The sequence below is a fragment of the Anneissia japonica genome, unplaced genomic scaffold (assembly GCF_011630105.1).
Source record: "Anneissia japonica isolate Jap-2015-1 unplaced genomic scaffold, ASM1163010v1 scaffold699_len907043_cov185, whole genome shotgun sequence".
NCBI lineage: Eukaryota > Metazoa > Echinodermata > Crinoidea > Comatulida > Comatulidae > Anneissia > Anneissia japonica.
The window spans coordinates 133,493-149,391 of NW_022722982.1; the positions used below are offsets into that span (position 1 = coordinate 133,493).

At 36.7% G+C, this 15,899-nt stretch overlaps 3 protein-coding genes across 4 annotated transcripts; all 3 read right to left on the reverse strand.

Moving 5' to 3' along the window:
• Positions 1 to 5,771: 5,771 nt before the first annotated feature.
• LOC117112067 lies at positions 5,772 to 6,236 on the reverse strand. Its single transcript, XM_033255123.1, has one exon. The coding sequence runs from the start codon at positions 6,234 to 6,236 to the stop codon at positions 5,772 to 5,774; it is 465 nt and encodes a 154-aa protein (XP_033111014.1).
• A 343-nt stretch (positions 6,237 to 6,579) lies between these two features.
• On the reverse strand, positions 6,580 to 7,584 carry LOC117112068. Its single transcript, XM_033255124.1, has one exon. It carries the CDS (start codon positions 7,582 to 7,584, stop codon positions 6,787 to 6,789), a length of 798 nt encoding a protein of 265 aa, XP_033111015.1. The 3' UTR covers positions 6,580 to 6,786.
• A 3,786-nt stretch (positions 7,585 to 11,370) lies between these two features.
• On the reverse strand, positions 11,371 to 15,896 carry LOC117112051 (52 kDa repressor of the inhibitor of the protein kinase-like). 2 transcript variants are annotated; one of them, XM_033255105.1, is made up of 3 exons: positions 15,865 to 15,896; positions 13,539 to 13,750; positions 11,371 to 11,639 (listed from the first exon to the last, which is right to left on the reverse strand). In XM_033255105.1, the coding sequence occupies exons 2-3, from the start codon at positions 13,735 to 13,737 to the stop codon at positions 11,425 to 11,427; spliced, it is 414 nt and encodes a 137-aa protein (XP_033110996.1). In that variant the 5' UTR covers positions 13,738 to 13,750; positions 15,865 to 15,896; the 3' UTR covers positions 11,371 to 11,424. The 2 variants fall into 2 exon arrangements, with proteins under 2 accessions (XP_033110996.1, XP_033110995.1); XM_033255104.1 differs by lacking the exon at positions 15,865 to 15,896 and having other exon boundaries at positions 13,539 to 13,763.
• Between the last annotated feature and the right edge of the window lie 3 nt (positions 15,897 to 15,899).

A 15,899-nucleotide genomic window follows, 5' to 3' on the forward strand; every position in this document is an offset into this window, starting at 1 on the left:
ATAGTTTGGAGAACAGAACCGAATAGTTTATTAGATTATTGATTTGAAAGTAAATGTAGAACACTCAATTATAAAGAATAAATATAAATTTAAGGTAGTAAATGAAAAAAACGACCGATGTAGCGAGGGCTGCCTGGACCGCCGCTCAACTTGTGTTTAAGTCACGTGTTGTTGGGGATTGTCTTAATAATTGAACACTCGTATAGATCCGTAGCTCGCTGCACCCTTTTCACACGCTGGGACTAGGGATCGTCACAGAAGTTCCATATTTTAAGAGAAATAATATATCCTGTTACTGGAGTTCTTGATTTTATTTAATTTAAATTACGCATTAAATATTGTCTTGTGTGACAATTTTTTTGGACACCTACCTGTATACGCCGTTGTTAACATCGGCATTGCCCAATTCTAATTGTGAGGGCTTGATGAGATAGTCTAAATGGTAACTTTATGATGACATTTTATAAAAAATATACCTGTCTAATACTTCAGACAAGTGATGTATGAGGTACTCAACCTCAGCCCGGCCATAGTCGATTAGTTGCCTTGTTTGTTCATTAGGCCAAGTATCATGATCAAATACAAGGAAAGATGTAATTGCTTTCTAAGGTGTTCGGTCGTTACTTGAGGAGTCATCATCACTGCCATCTAGTAAGCAGGTGAATCTAGACTTGATGTCTCTTACAACAAATGTGGTTGCCTGCTTTATTGCTGCTGCTTGTCAATTTCAGTAGTTGTTCCTTTCAGTGTAATACCCTGTGTATTGAAAACATTTAGAACAAACAATAACCATTTAAACCAACTGACCAATCTCAATCACAGTAATCCGAATTATATCATCTGAAAACTTACAGTATTTAAAAACATTATTTTCAAGTCAAGACGAAAGATTTGGTCGTAGAGTAAAACACTTTAGGTTTTAAGACTAATTACTTGAAATTGAGGTTCTTGTTTTCCGATTGTTGAATCTAAAAACTTCTCAAGGTAACCACCTGCCCGAGGTCTTGCTTCGAGAGACTCGATGCTCAAGAGGCACCTGATCAACTGAGCTTTTGCCATTGGTAGAATTAAGTCATTTCGCTGTAGTGTCAAGCTCAGTTGCTCTATTTCTGTGAACATATCAGCCAGAAAATGACTGAATGCAGCAAACATAATGGTTTCCATTTCTTTTTTTATCTATAAAGAAGGATATGGATTATTAAGTCAGCATTCTAACTCACACACATCACGCACATCCAACACATATTTTTACACTGGCCCTATGATATCGTTCAACCTGTAAACTGACACCTGGTTCGGAATCTAGATCGTCAATAATAAAACATAACAATTCCTTTCTTCAGCTATGAACAACCCTTCCAAAAACCTAATGAGTTATCTTGTTTAAATTGCATTAAAATGAGGAAATCTTTAATAACCAGAAGTAATAAATCCCGCACCTTTCTTGCCCTTCCTTGAATATCTGCCGAGTTATGTGTAGCAGCAAGGTGCTCCATGTGAATGTGAATTGCCCCTACTGGCCAGCATTTGTGGGATCTTCTGGGCTTCTGATAAATGCTGTGAGTGCTCGTGTCACATGCGCAATCCATCTTGTTACGTTCACATTACCTGGATTAACCACAGTAATCCCTAGCACTTTTCCGATATTTTTCAACTCCTTTTTCGACTTAGGGCTGAAATGGTACGTTTTCCACACTAAATATAGCAAGTCATAAACTTTGGTTATTATCGGCTGTTTTCTTAGTCCAGAAAGTAATGCCAACTCCAGCCTTATGAAAGAAAAGGAGATAAAAAATATTGGAATTTCTATAAATTACACCTTATTTATTGTTTTTTTAAGCGAGCAGACACCAGGCTGGGGGCAGCGACCTTTAAGCATAAGAAAAGAAAACTGTAAAGACATCGAAGCCATCGATTCCTTTATAGGCCCTACGTAATACATTTTATACTTTATTTTTAAGAGTATAATGTAAACTAATACCTGTGAGGCATGCAATGAATTGGTAAAACATGGTCCCCGGAACTCTCTTTGAGGTGAGTAATTACTCCACCACGATTTCCAAGATTGACATTGGCCCCATCTGCTCCAAAACCAACAAGTTTTGAAAGCCAATTTTCACATTTCAAATTTCAAAGGCTTCATGATAATAACATTTTTCAGCTTAGACATTTTTATATTATAAATATTATGTAAGAACAAACTTACCGGCTGCATTAGCATGTTCCAGTTCTGCTTGGCCAACCAAACGATTTACCGGCAAACCATTCTCGACGAGTCTTACGTAAACGATCTCGCACTCCTTTACCGAAATATCAGTGTCACCATCAATCAAAATGCTTATGTATCGTTGTTTATCAATTTCTGTGGCAAGCTGTTCTTTCATATCGTCGGCGATAGCTCCAATTAACTGTGCGCACATATTATTGTTTGCATAAGTTGGTGTAATTTCTGTTCCATTTTTGTAATGGAGAGTAACAAGCGGTCCAAATTTAGTAAAGGCCAATTCCTCTTTTGCAATAAAATATGCAATATTAACCTTCTTTTTTACTTCTTGTACCATAGCACTTTGACCATGTAGAAAAGCATGCTTTAATTGCGATGGTCGCTTCCCTTGCTGACGTAACCAGATGTCCCGATTACGTTTATGCGTTTTAGATCGTGAGTGTAGAGTTAACGTTTCACGTTTAAATCTACCCGTAATCCCTACGGCAAGACTGTTTTTTTCTGTTCCTTTCGAATGACCAACTTTCTTGCAATAGGCGCACCACATCATGTTGCTTGTTTTCGAATATGAGAATTCCTTCAGCCACTTGATTTGGAATTGGTACTTTTTGCCCATCTTTGTTTTCCCCTTTTTAGTTAGACCCTGCTCCTTGTCTATCGCTTCCTCTTCTTCTATCTCCTCCTCCACTAGGCATATCTCATCTGTTTCTACATCATCTACTGCTTGGCCTACATCTCCTACTACTTCCTCTTCTTCCGAATCAACTTTTTCTTGATGTTCTATCAATTCGTGTTCGTCAGAAGATGAAATGGACGCCAGGGAAGCAAATTCTGAAGAATCATCAGAGTCGTTAATAGGTGTAGCCGCAGACTTTGTCGCACTTCGCACTTCCTTCAGCCACTTGATTTGGAATTGGTACTTTTCGCTCATCTTTGTTTTCCCCTTTTTAGTTAGACCCTGCTCCTTGTCTATCGCTTCCTCTTCTTCTATCTCCTCCTCCACTAGGCATATCTCATCTGTTTCTACATCATCTACTGCTTGGCCTACATCTCCTACTACTTCCTCTTCTTCCGAATCAACTTTCTCTTGATGTTCTATCAATTCGTGTTCGTCAGAAGATGAAATGGACTCCAGGGAAGCAAATTCTGAAGAATCATCAGAGTCGTTAATAGGTGTAGCCGCAGACTTTGGCTTAAAAAAGTCAGATATTTTTTTGCTCATCTTTCTACTCGGTCTTAATTCTGTAAACAGCAATGGGATTATGAACTACGATGGATGGACATGACCATTCAAGATTAAAAGTTGGGAATTCCAATGGAATTCTCATGATATTACAGTGGAGTTTTCATCTTTTGGACATTCTAATGTAATTTTTCATCTCGTAGAAATTCCATTGGAATTTCCATGTCGTGTCAGAGGTAACACGAGCGCGCTGCGTGCACCATCGTCCCTCTAATCACATTGCTGGGTAATGATAATTATTATTAATATTATTATTATTATTATTAGGCCTATTATTAGGCCTATTATTATTATTATTAGGCCTATTATTATTATTATTATTAGGCCTATTATTATTATTATTATTATTGTTGTCGTTGTTGTTTTGTATAATCTATTGACATGTATTATAATTATAGTTACTACTACTACTACTACTACCACTACAACTACCACTACCACTACCACTACTACTACCACTACTACTACTACTGAAAAACAGTGTTATGACCGCATGCAGCATAGGCTTATTTAAAATACCGCTTGGTTGTAAATGTATTGTTGTTGTCAAGGGGATTTCTCACTCGTTGCTGCACTGTTCACGCCTCATTGACTCTGGTACAATGAATTGGATCATAGAGCAAAATGGACGTTTCTGGCGTACGATCCGTTCTTTTCTTCAATGCTACTCCGTGGTAATACTAGCAGTATGTTTAATATATCATTCATGCTACAAGTTACTTAAACAAATTGTTTATCATCATGCTTTACAACTAAAATCGATTTACATTTATTTGAATCAATACATCAGTAGCCTATATTGTAAGTTGTAACCAGGGAGTTATAACGACCCTGTTGGAAATACAGTACAGTAATAACAAAATGAAATACTGGAGCTCGTCCCGGCAGTGCTGGAAAAATATATCATTTTTTTATATGGGGATCAAACATCCTAGCTATGACAAAAATAACATAAAGACGACTCAATCAATCTATATTTTGTGTTTTTATTGTTTCATCGTATAATAATTATTCTTTTCATTTTTTAAAAAGAATTATTGTCTTGAATGTTCAACCAGTGTTTTAATGAAGACTAAAGTTCGGGTGTATGCCGTATGATCGTATTTGCATCGTATAATCATTGGCAAATCAACCGCAGTTAAACAAATTCCACGATTAACGCTACCATGAACCACAGGCACAACAACAGATTACTCCGTCACGCTTCAACAGTAGAGCTCTTTGTGATTGGTTGACACAATACTCAACCTACCAATCACAGCAATGTAAATGCAATCACCAAACAACTCTGTGAAATGTACTCAGTAGCTTGCTTTGCATGCATGAATGGGTTTCCAAGCTGTGGGCATGATGCAAGACAGTACTGCGGCGTACTATTGAAGGTTTCACTCCCACAATTGGGAGGAAAAATCGTTTTTACACGGATTAAAAACTAGTCGCGCAAGCAAATGACCTTGTCGCACTTCGCGCGACTAATAAAAATTCCCTGTCGCATTTACTAAAATCAGGTCGCAAATGCTACCAAATTACGCTTAATTTCAAGCCCTGGATAAGCTGCAGAACGGCAAGCCCTGTCCCATGTTGAATATCTGTCAAACCTTTTGAGTAAAGTCAAAGTTTTCTATTACATCTACAGCCATGGTGCTGTGTTTCTCTCACTGTATATCCTCTATGTCATCATAGTTGGCATCCGCCACCTTACTTGGTTCAAATTTGCTGTTCCATAGAAATTTTGGACCGTTCAACCACCTTGGATTGGTGACAAGTTGGGCAGCTGTCATGCCTCTACTTCCTTCGTCACTGGGATTGTGTTCTGAGCGCACATACTTCCATTGATCCATCTTTGTTAAATCACGTATGAACTGCACTCTGTTAGAAACATAAATCTTAAAACGCTTTGTCTCATTCTTCAGGTAGCATATCACCACCTTGCTATCAGTCCAGTAGTACTCTTTAACACCATTTAGTCTCAATTCCTTTCGCAAATAGGCACTCTCTTGCGGAAACCACGACTGCGGTTAGTTCTAAACGAGGTGTGGTAATTCGTCTATTTAGTGGCATCACTCTAGCTTTGCCGGTCACAAATGAAACATTCACACCACCATCTCGGTATAATACTCGTAAATAGAAACACTGGCCATATCCGGCTTCCGACACATCAGAGAAATGATGAAGTTCTAGGGAAGCTACATTTGTACTATCAGGCTTGATACATCTATTTATCCGCAGTGCTTCAAGTTTGTTGAGGTCGTTCCTCCATTTAGTCCATTTAACCTTGAAATCATCTGGAACCGGGTCATCCCATCAGATTCCTTCTTTGCAGAGCCCTTGCAAAATTGCTTTTCCAGTTAACATTACCGGTGCCAAGAAACCTAAAGGGTCATACACTGAATACACCGTTGCTAGGATCCCTCTTCTGCTAACACTATGCTCATCCAAATCCATCTTGAAGTAAAAGGAGTCAGTTTCTGCACACCAAAGTACTCCTAACACTTGTACTGTGGGTAGTTTGTCCCCTGGTTTTAACTGTTGAACTTCCTTTGCCCTCAGTTCTGCGGGAATTGATGAGATGACTTCCCTGTTATTGGATACCCATTTGTGAAGTAACAATCCTGCCTTATCACACAACTTCTCAGCAGAATCAACGAGCTTGATTTTCTCTTCCACAGTTGCCCGTGATGTTGGACCGTCATCCACGTAGAAATCATTTCTGACATAATCATGTGCTTCAGAACCGAACTCCTCGCCATCATCTGATGCATGCTTCATACCAAAATTTGCCACTCCGAGCGAACTGGTGGCTCCAAACACATGTACCTTGGCTCTGTATTCAATCAATTTTTTCTCGGGATCACTACTTTCCCACCACAGAAAACGTAACAAGTCCCTATGCTCAGGTGCCACGTAAAATTAATTAAACATTCCTTTAATGTCACCTAATACAGCTACCGCCTCTCTTCTGAATCGACTCAGGACTCCAACTAAACCATTTGATAAATCAGGTCCTTGCATTAGGTGATCATTCAAGCAGGTACCATGGAAGGGTGCACTACAATCAAACACCACCCTTATCTTATTCTTCTTTGCGTGATAAACGCCTGTATGTGGGAGATATTTGATCATACCATGACGGAGATCAATTTCATTGCCTGGTACGGGTTCCGCATACTCCTTCAACATTCCTTCCATAAAGTCAATGTAGTCTTTCTTGTAATCTTTGTTTTTATCAAATTTCTTCTTTACGGACTGTAGTCTTTTTTCTGCGAGGCATCTGTTGTTAGGAAGGGTCTTTACGTTGTTACGCAAGGGGAGTGGCATCTCATAGTGTCCGTTGCTGATTACAGTCTGAAAAGATCTTAATGAATTGTTGATCTTCCACAGATGTTCCTTGAGCGTCACTATTATACTCTGCAAAATCTAGGTGAAACATTGATTGAATGGTACCTATAGTTTCCTTCGCACTTGAGGCAGTATAGAAGCTTGTGGAATTTTCAACATCCTTATTTTTACAAACTGTTCCAATAATGCCCCATCCTAGTGATGTTTGTTGAGCATATGGCTCATCTTCACCTCCTGCTATGACATCTCTGGGTTGCACTGCTCTTGGTACATCATTCCCAACGAGAATAGCTACGGGAGCACCCTTCTGCAGAGCAGGAATTTGAGATGATATCTTGGTAAGGTGTGGCCCCTGAAGTGCCGTCATTGGAGTAGGGATCTGAGATCTTCTTGCCGTTCTGCATTTCCTGCTAGATAGAACAGGTATCTTTATTTCTGTTTTTCTGTCGAAACTGGCTATGCGTAAATCTACAAATCGTTTGCAATCTATCTCAGTCGCTCCATGCATGGTTGAAAGTTTCATCTTTGTTGCTTGTCCTTTCAAATTCAAGTTTGCTGCTGCATCATCACTTATGAAGCTTGTGTTGCTTTGTGGGTCTAGAATACAATAGACTAACATCTCAGTGTTGGGATCAGAAGATGATGTCATCCAAACCGGAACAATCATCGAATTGTCATTACATCTGGTACTGCTACCACAGATGGTTGTACATTTCGAATCTGCAGTATCTTTCTCTTTGTTCATGGTATTCTTCTTTTCGAAATGAAGAAAAGTCATGGTCTTTTCCATTACAAGTTCTACAAGGCTTCTTAGACAAGCAATTGGTTAATAAATGTTCATACGAACCGCACCCAAAGCACAAATGTTTTTCTCTGAACAGGGCTTTTCTCTTATGCCTAGGAATTTTCATAAATAGTGTGCAAATATTGATCTCGTGGTCAGCATTGCAGTAAGCACAGGCCTTTGGCTTTTCACTAGTTTCTTTGGTTTGCTCTCAGCAGGCTTTGGATCGGGCATGAATATAGGGTTTGTCGCTATTTCTGCCTTTTTCTTTACGAATGCTGCAAAGCACTCGAAGTTTGGAAAGTCGTTGAATCTTTGACATTCGGCTTTCCATTTGTCCTGTAGTCCATAAGGTAGCTTCTGCCATAACTTTCTGTTTTCTTCTGCAAAGTCTAAGATGTCGAGTTCCTTTATCGTTTTCTTTGCAACGACAGCTTCGTTAAGGGCATCTGAGAATCTTCTCAGTGCGAGTGGGTCTATGCCACAATCTGGGAACGACTTTAAACTTTGTCTATAAGCATTATCAATTGTGGACTTGTTACCATACCTTAAGGTTAACTCACGTTTAGCCTCATTATATGCCTCTTTAGTCTGGAGTAAAACTTAAAGGTATCCTTTCACGAGGTCTTTTGGTTCTCCTGCCAAATGATTCACCAAGTGATTCAACTTTTCTTCTGGCGTGACAGTTTTTGCTTCAATTAATTTATTAAAGGAACTGAGCCAGGAAGGAAATTCTATGGGATTTTCCGAAAATGTTCCTACTTTAATCTCAGGTAATCTCATGGAGTTAATAAGTAGCTGTAATCCGTCATTATATGTTGTATTATCTCTTACAGCTGGTTTGTTTGGCATGCTGCCACGACAGCATTGTCTACAACAGCGGGTTCATCCGGTAAATTAGCTGCAACAGCATTGTCTATAACAGGTTTTACAGCCGGTTCATCTGACATGTTAGCCATGACAGCATTGTCCGCAACAGCGGGTTCATCGGGTAAATTAGCTGCAACAGCATTGTCTATGACAGGTTTTACAGCCGGTTCATCTGGCGCTGCCTCTCTATGACCTAGATTGAGAACATATGTTGCTGTTTTAACTTGAAGGTCTTCGGATGGTAGGCCAGGTATCCTTTCATTTTCTATTAGCTCATTTTCTAACTCATTCCACACTGACCATCTTGCCTCCGCAACTAGTATTTCTTCTTCAACCTTCAAAGCATCTATTTTGCTTTGTTTTCTAACTCCTGCATTTCTAGCCGCACCCTCTCTTGGGCAACCTGCCTCTTGGTCTTTGCTATCGCCAAGTCGGCTCTGGCTTGGGCAGCATTTAATTCAACCTCTGATAATCTAGATCTCCTACTACTTCCTGTCCTTGTACTTCCAAGCCTTTCGGACGCCATAGTTTAGAAGATAATCCGTTACTACTATTTTACCACTGAGATAAGTTTTCACTGTAGTTGGGGGTCGCACAACTCAACAAATGGTCTCAACGCTTTCTATGTTCTAAAGTGTTTATTCAACAATACTTGATAGATGAAGAAAGGTGAAAACTTATTTGCATCTCCAAGGTTCAACCCGAAGCTAAGCTTTATCCATCAATTTGAAACATAAACTTATCGAATTATCTGAGTCTGAGATTAAAGAGGAGAAAAACTGGCGAGACATCCATGCTCCACAGCAATTTCTGCGTTCGTGACATTGCCAGGAAATGTCAAAATGTATCCCAATCTTAAGGTAACGCGGTTGCCGTTACAATACAAGCAACATGAATGTTAATGTAAGTACCATATTCTTATGCATCTCAAATTAATTTTCATAGTTCAAGATACAACAGCATGATGAACATATCTGCAAATTGTACAGAGGCCCTACAGTTTTACTGTATCAAAGCTAAACCGTATTTTACAACAAAGGGATATTCATTGTTTAAATGTACAGTAAACAACAATAACAGATAATAAAAAAAAAGGTAAAGTAATGTTTACTGTAATCATAAATAAAAAATAAAATGTCATGCCATTATTTTTTTAAGCTGTTGGATGTACGAATAACAATAATGAATAATAAAGAGTTTAAAGCTGCATTCTGTCCAATAAAAAAAAAAATTTCTCAGAAATGATTAAATTTAGTAGAATTACCCGATTAGTGGTATGCTTATAAATCTTGCATGGTAAAAATTACAATATGTTCATTGGGCGGAATGCAGTTTTAAGGTATTCATTTTTCTTTGTACAGTACACAATGCTGTCACCAAGATTAACAAGAGCAGCACACACAGTTATTATTTTATCAATGCTGGACATTTCAGTATTATTTGCTTCATCTGACAATGACTTTATCATTGTAATTGGTATGGGGCCACTAAGAATTGTAAACCGATTTTTCATAAAACCAATTACCAGTTCAATGTGGATTCTTATTGATACAATTTGGCGTGTGACTTCAACTTCCCTAGCTGGCAGTTGTTTTCTGCCCTTAGTGAAACTTGGAATTAAAAGTTCTACACCACATTTAGTAGCAAATTCATCAGCTAAAGTAAAACCCCTATCAGCTAATATTTGATCACCATAATGATGGCATTTACTATCAAGAAAAACATACTTTCTTACAATTTCCCCATCTGATACTCTACCGCCCCATACATTTGATAAAAATGAAATTGAACCATGGGGAGTACATGCAATACGAAATTTAATTGTGGAATGTTTTTTGTAATTGGAATAAACTTGGGAACGGGCTTTCAAATGTGTAGGTCTTTCAATAAAAATTTCAGAACAGTCGATAATTCCAGTTAATCTAGGGAAATACTGCCTGAAAACATGTGGAAGAGTTTTTATACTAGCATCATGGTCTGGCCAATGTATCAAAAAGGATAATTTTATAAAAAGTAAATCAATTCACTTCCAAAATATTGCATGCACTGTAGACTTAATTGATCCAAACTGATCTGCCAAATTCTCAAATTGCACATTAATAAGTTTGGTAAGGGTCATAAAAAATCGGTCTTTGAAAGGCATAGCAAATATTAGATTAGTTGGGAGTGATTGTTCTAGATTATTAAATACTTTATCAAATACTTCTCTTTCAATGCCTGTATAATATTTAAATTTTGATTTGTTATCTTTGAATTTTTCATAACATAAAATCTTGGTTATTTTAAGTTTTTCAGTGGCATCATTTCTTTCTTTCCGAAGACTATTAATTTCATTTACATAATCAAACTCTAAGCCTAATGAGCAAGTTTGAGTCTGCACTTCAGTGGTAGTGGTTGGTGACTGGCACATGACGCCTCTTGTAGCTATGTTGCTGGTAGATAGCACTGCTTCACAAGGCACATTCATATCCTACCCAAGTTTTTGTTGCTGTTTTTTCTTCCTGTTCTCTCTAACTGCCAATCTTTTTCCCTTAGTTTGTTTAACCTTTGTCTGTTCTCTTTCTTTAGCAGAATTGTATCTTGTTATTTTCTGTCTGTTCATCTCTTCATTTGTTGGGTTGAACTTTTGAAAGGCATAGCAAATATTTGATTAGTTGGGAGTGATTGTTCTAGATTATTAAATACTTTATCAAATACTTCTCTTTCAATGCCTGTATAATATTTAAATTTTGATTTGTTATCTTTGAATTTTTCATAACATAAAATCTTGGTTATTTTAAGTTTTTCAGTGGCATCATTTCTTTCTTTCCGAAGACTATTAATTTCATTTACATAATCAAACTCTAAGCCTAATGAGCAAGTTTGAGTCTGCACTTCAGTGCTAATGGTTGGTGACTGGCACATGACGCCTCTTGTAGCTATGTTGCTGGTAGATAGCACTGCTTCACAAGGCACATTCATATCCTACCCAAGTTTTTGTTGCTGTTTTTTCTTCCTGTTCTCTCTAACTGCCAATCTTTTTCCCTTAGTTTGTTTAACCTTTGTCTGTTCTCTTTCTTTAGCAGAATTGTATCTTGTTATTTTCTGTCTGTTCATCTCTTCATTTGTTGGGTTGAACTTAAAAATACTTGGGACACTATCTGGGTGATCTTGCTCAACCAGTCGTTTCATTGCTTTACCTGAAACAAAATTATAAGTGTAATAAATGTAGGTTGAAAAAGTTAAGTAAACTTTAAAATTAAAACAATGAACAAATGTGTGAGTGAATTAATGTTAATATAATCTCTTCTGTTTGAATTTCCTGTAAAATAAAAAGTAATTTAATGTCGTAGGCCGGGATTTGAACACAGACACACTGTACAACAATATGGCTGCTGATCTGTATGTTTCTTTATTCTTCAACCAACTTGAATTCCAACAATCAAATCACCAGTCTCAAGTAAAACATAACAAAAAAAAAAACCCCTGCAATAAACAAACAACTCATTGCAGTCATGTAAGATTACCTTCAATAATGTAAAATCACAACATAAAATAATATTAATAATATCACTATTAATATCACATTAATAATATCATAACAACAGTGATGAGCTGATTTTGAATCTAAGCATCAGGCCTATACTTCAAAACTATACATGCTACTAACTGTTATTCATAGCATATTCAAACCACCAACAAACAATATAATTTCAATGTAAACATAAAAAAATAGCTATTATCAAGTATAACCTGGCCATCCTGACTTACCCAACAGAGGTATGTACAGACTATAATACTTCACGTTCTCCTTACAATAGAGTACCAGACTTTAACAGTTTCTCTTCACCTCATAGGACTCACAGAAATCTTTGATAAAATATTTATAAAGTCTTTAAAAACTCACCTAATACACATTCTAATATAATCACACTATATTCCTATGCGACACAATAATTAACTATAATCTTAGACCAACTCGTTAATCGTTACACACTAGCTCCATGGGCGCAGCCATCTTATTCACTTTGTTTACATATAGCGCCACCATCGGCCGCTCATCGACTCTACTTTCTTAATGGATAACTGCGAGAGCAACCATGTACTACAACACCCGATACCCGTATTCTAAACTTCAACATAATTTATCTTTCTTCTAATAAGTTGCATAATGGATAAAACAACATCGTAACTGATTAACAATAATTTTAACAATATATGATAAACCTTCAATTTCTATGCAGTAGCCATAAACAATGAAATCATAGGTTATACTTTGAAAGAATCTCAGCCTGCCTACGACGGCCTAGCTGCACCCTAAAGCAAGGTGACCTACATTAAGATGACAGTTCAACAAGAAGTTAGGCTTCGGATGAAGGATGCCATCAAAACAAAAACGTCCCTAAATACACATTTTTATAGGGCCTTAATAAGTTGCATAATGGATAAAACAACATCATAACTGATTAACAATAATTTTAACAATATATGATAAACCTGCAATTTCTATGCAGTAGCCATAAACAATGAAATCTTAGATTTATGTAAAAGAGTCTCAGCCTGCCTAAACTCATCTAGCCTAACAATATTTACATGAGGTTACTCCTGTGTAATACAATATAACAATGATTATGTTCATATTTACATACCTCCTGACGAAATGCTATATTTTTAATCATTCAACGACACCAATTACAACGAATCATACCCAAGTCTCACCCTGTCGTTCTCCGCTTACCACATGGGATGATCATTACAATTTCACGGCTGACCGCATAACAATGAGATATATTCATACGCCGCCCTACATCCCAAATGGGCAGTGTTAATTTTAATAGTTATGGTACCTATATATATATTTTTTCAGTTTACGACATTAACAATACACAACCTTCCTTGACGCATGGTTTTCTTCGATTGATCGGCTAGGCCTAGCTAGGCCTTAAGTACAGTAGAGTACTCTAGACTACTACCGTAATAATTAATAAATGGATTGGAGCAAATGTTATTTCTATTCTAGCCTAGCCTACAGGCTATGTTAGTAGGCTATTGCCTATAGACCTATGATGAAACATATAGAAACAAATCGGTTGACTCACCGGTAATAAAATGTTTGGTGCACAAATAAACGTTCCTGCCTGTCGGGTTCCACTTCGAGCCATCAGCATTTTTTCGTCTGCATGCAGCAATCCATTTCTGTCTCAATACGGCATTGTTGTTGGGAAACCTAAAAAATCTTGGTTTATTTTTCATTCTTGAGTTATTCGTACATCCAACAGCTTCGCAATATAAAGGCATGACGGAAATACAACTAAAATACAAGAAAGTAGAAACCAGTAGTACAGTAGTACAGTAACGTGTCAAACACGTTGTAAAGAATAGCAGTGCCCCTTACTAAAATGGCCAATTCATTCCAATTGGAAAAAACAAATTGGATCCAATTGGAAAATACATCATTGGATTTTGGCACTTTCTAATTGGAAAATACATCATTGGATTTTGGAACTTTCCAATTGGAAAATACATCATTGGATTTTGGCATTTTCCAATTGGACTTGTTTCCAATTGGATAAATTCCAATTGGATTTCATAAACTTCAATTGGATAAAATTCCAATTGGAAAGTGCCAAAATCCAATTGGATAAAATCGGATTTTGGTACTTTCCAATTTGGATTTATCCAATTGGATATTATTTAAATAATATCCAATTAGATAAATCCTAGCTGGAAATTGCCAAAATCCAAATTTATCCAATTGGAATTTTATCCAATTAGCATTAAGTAATATCCAACAGGACCCAGTTCGATGAGGACGCCATGCAACAATGCAAACTATACACGGTAATGCAGTAAATTCACTTTCATTTATTCCGCAAACTCTGTAAATAGATAAACATTTCATAAGTAAACTCAATGGTAAATGGTATCATCTAGTAATGTAATTAAAGTTTTATCGATACTAGTTTTAACAATTAACTTGTAAGGAACAAGATAAAGAGACTTTTGAATGGCTCTGAATTAAAGGCTTGTTAAATTTATGCAAGGCTTGAACATTTAATTTAAATCAACTCATGTACCTCACATGTCTAGTTCAAACATTTACAACTCATTTAAGATTTAGTCCAGCCATAATTAAACTGTTCATGGAACTGTATGATACAGTTAATTATTAGTATTTACAAGATCACCTGTCTATACAGACAAGTCAGAGTGCCATAATAAGGATTGAAGATGGAGTTCTTTAGTCCTCAGGACTAATGATGGTGTTGTCCTTATTTTGACGCTCCAACTTCCGTAGATCGTTAAATTTATGCAAGGCTTGAACATTTAATTTAAATCAACTCATGTACCTCATATGTCTAGTTCAAACATTTACAACTCATTTAAGATTTAGTCAAGCCATAATTAAACTGTTCATGGAACTGTATGATACAGTTAATTATTAGTATTTACAGGATCACCTGTCTATACAGACAATGGTAAATGGTATCATCTAGTAATGTAATTAAAGTTTTATCGATACTAGTTTTAACAATTAACTTGTAAGGAACAAGATAAAGAGACTTTTGAATGGCCCTGAATTAAAGGCTTGTTAAATTTATGCAAGGCTTATGTAAAGCCATAATTAAACTGTTTTAATTATTAGTATTTACAGGATCAGCTGTCTATACAGACAAGTCAGAGCGCCAAAATAAGGACTGAAGATCTTTAGTCCTCAAGACTAATGATGGTGGTGTCCTTATTTTGGTGCTCCAACTTCCGTAGATCAGCTATCTTCTCTATTATGTATCGATTTACTTTCCCCACCTCAGCTTCACCGTATCTATGCCGGACATATTCTTAAAAACAAAAAATATTATAAAGATTAATGTTTTATGAAGACATTTTATTGTGCAACATTAAAGGGGGTATTAAAAATGAACATCTAGGCAATGGACAAGTGATTCACTCGACGTCAATCTGAGGAAAATGAGTTCAACTTGGTATTAGGGCCTATAGGTATTCATTTTTTTATCCACCACAATTACTCAGTGTATTTATTGTTTTTGTTTTAATTCTTATAATGTGCATGTATCTAGCTCATAATAAGACACTCCCAGACAATGCCGTAGTAAAGATTTACAAAAAGTGCGGGACAATATCACGGTGGACTCATTTTACACGTAAATTCAAATAATGTGGACCCATTTTCTAAAAAATTTACCATTTTTACACAAAAATATGAAAAATCTGGACCCATTTTTCAAAAAGTGGACCCATTTTATGTATGAAATTGCATAATTTGCACCCATTTTTCGAAATGTGGACCTCATTCTTTGTGAACCCATTAGAAAAATTGTGTGGGACTGTCCCAACAGCTGCCTATGGCATTGCTCCAAGATTGAGGTTAAAACTCCCTACATACATTTTAAGTATCCAACTCACCTTTAATTTCACTAACTTTCTCATGATTTAGGGCC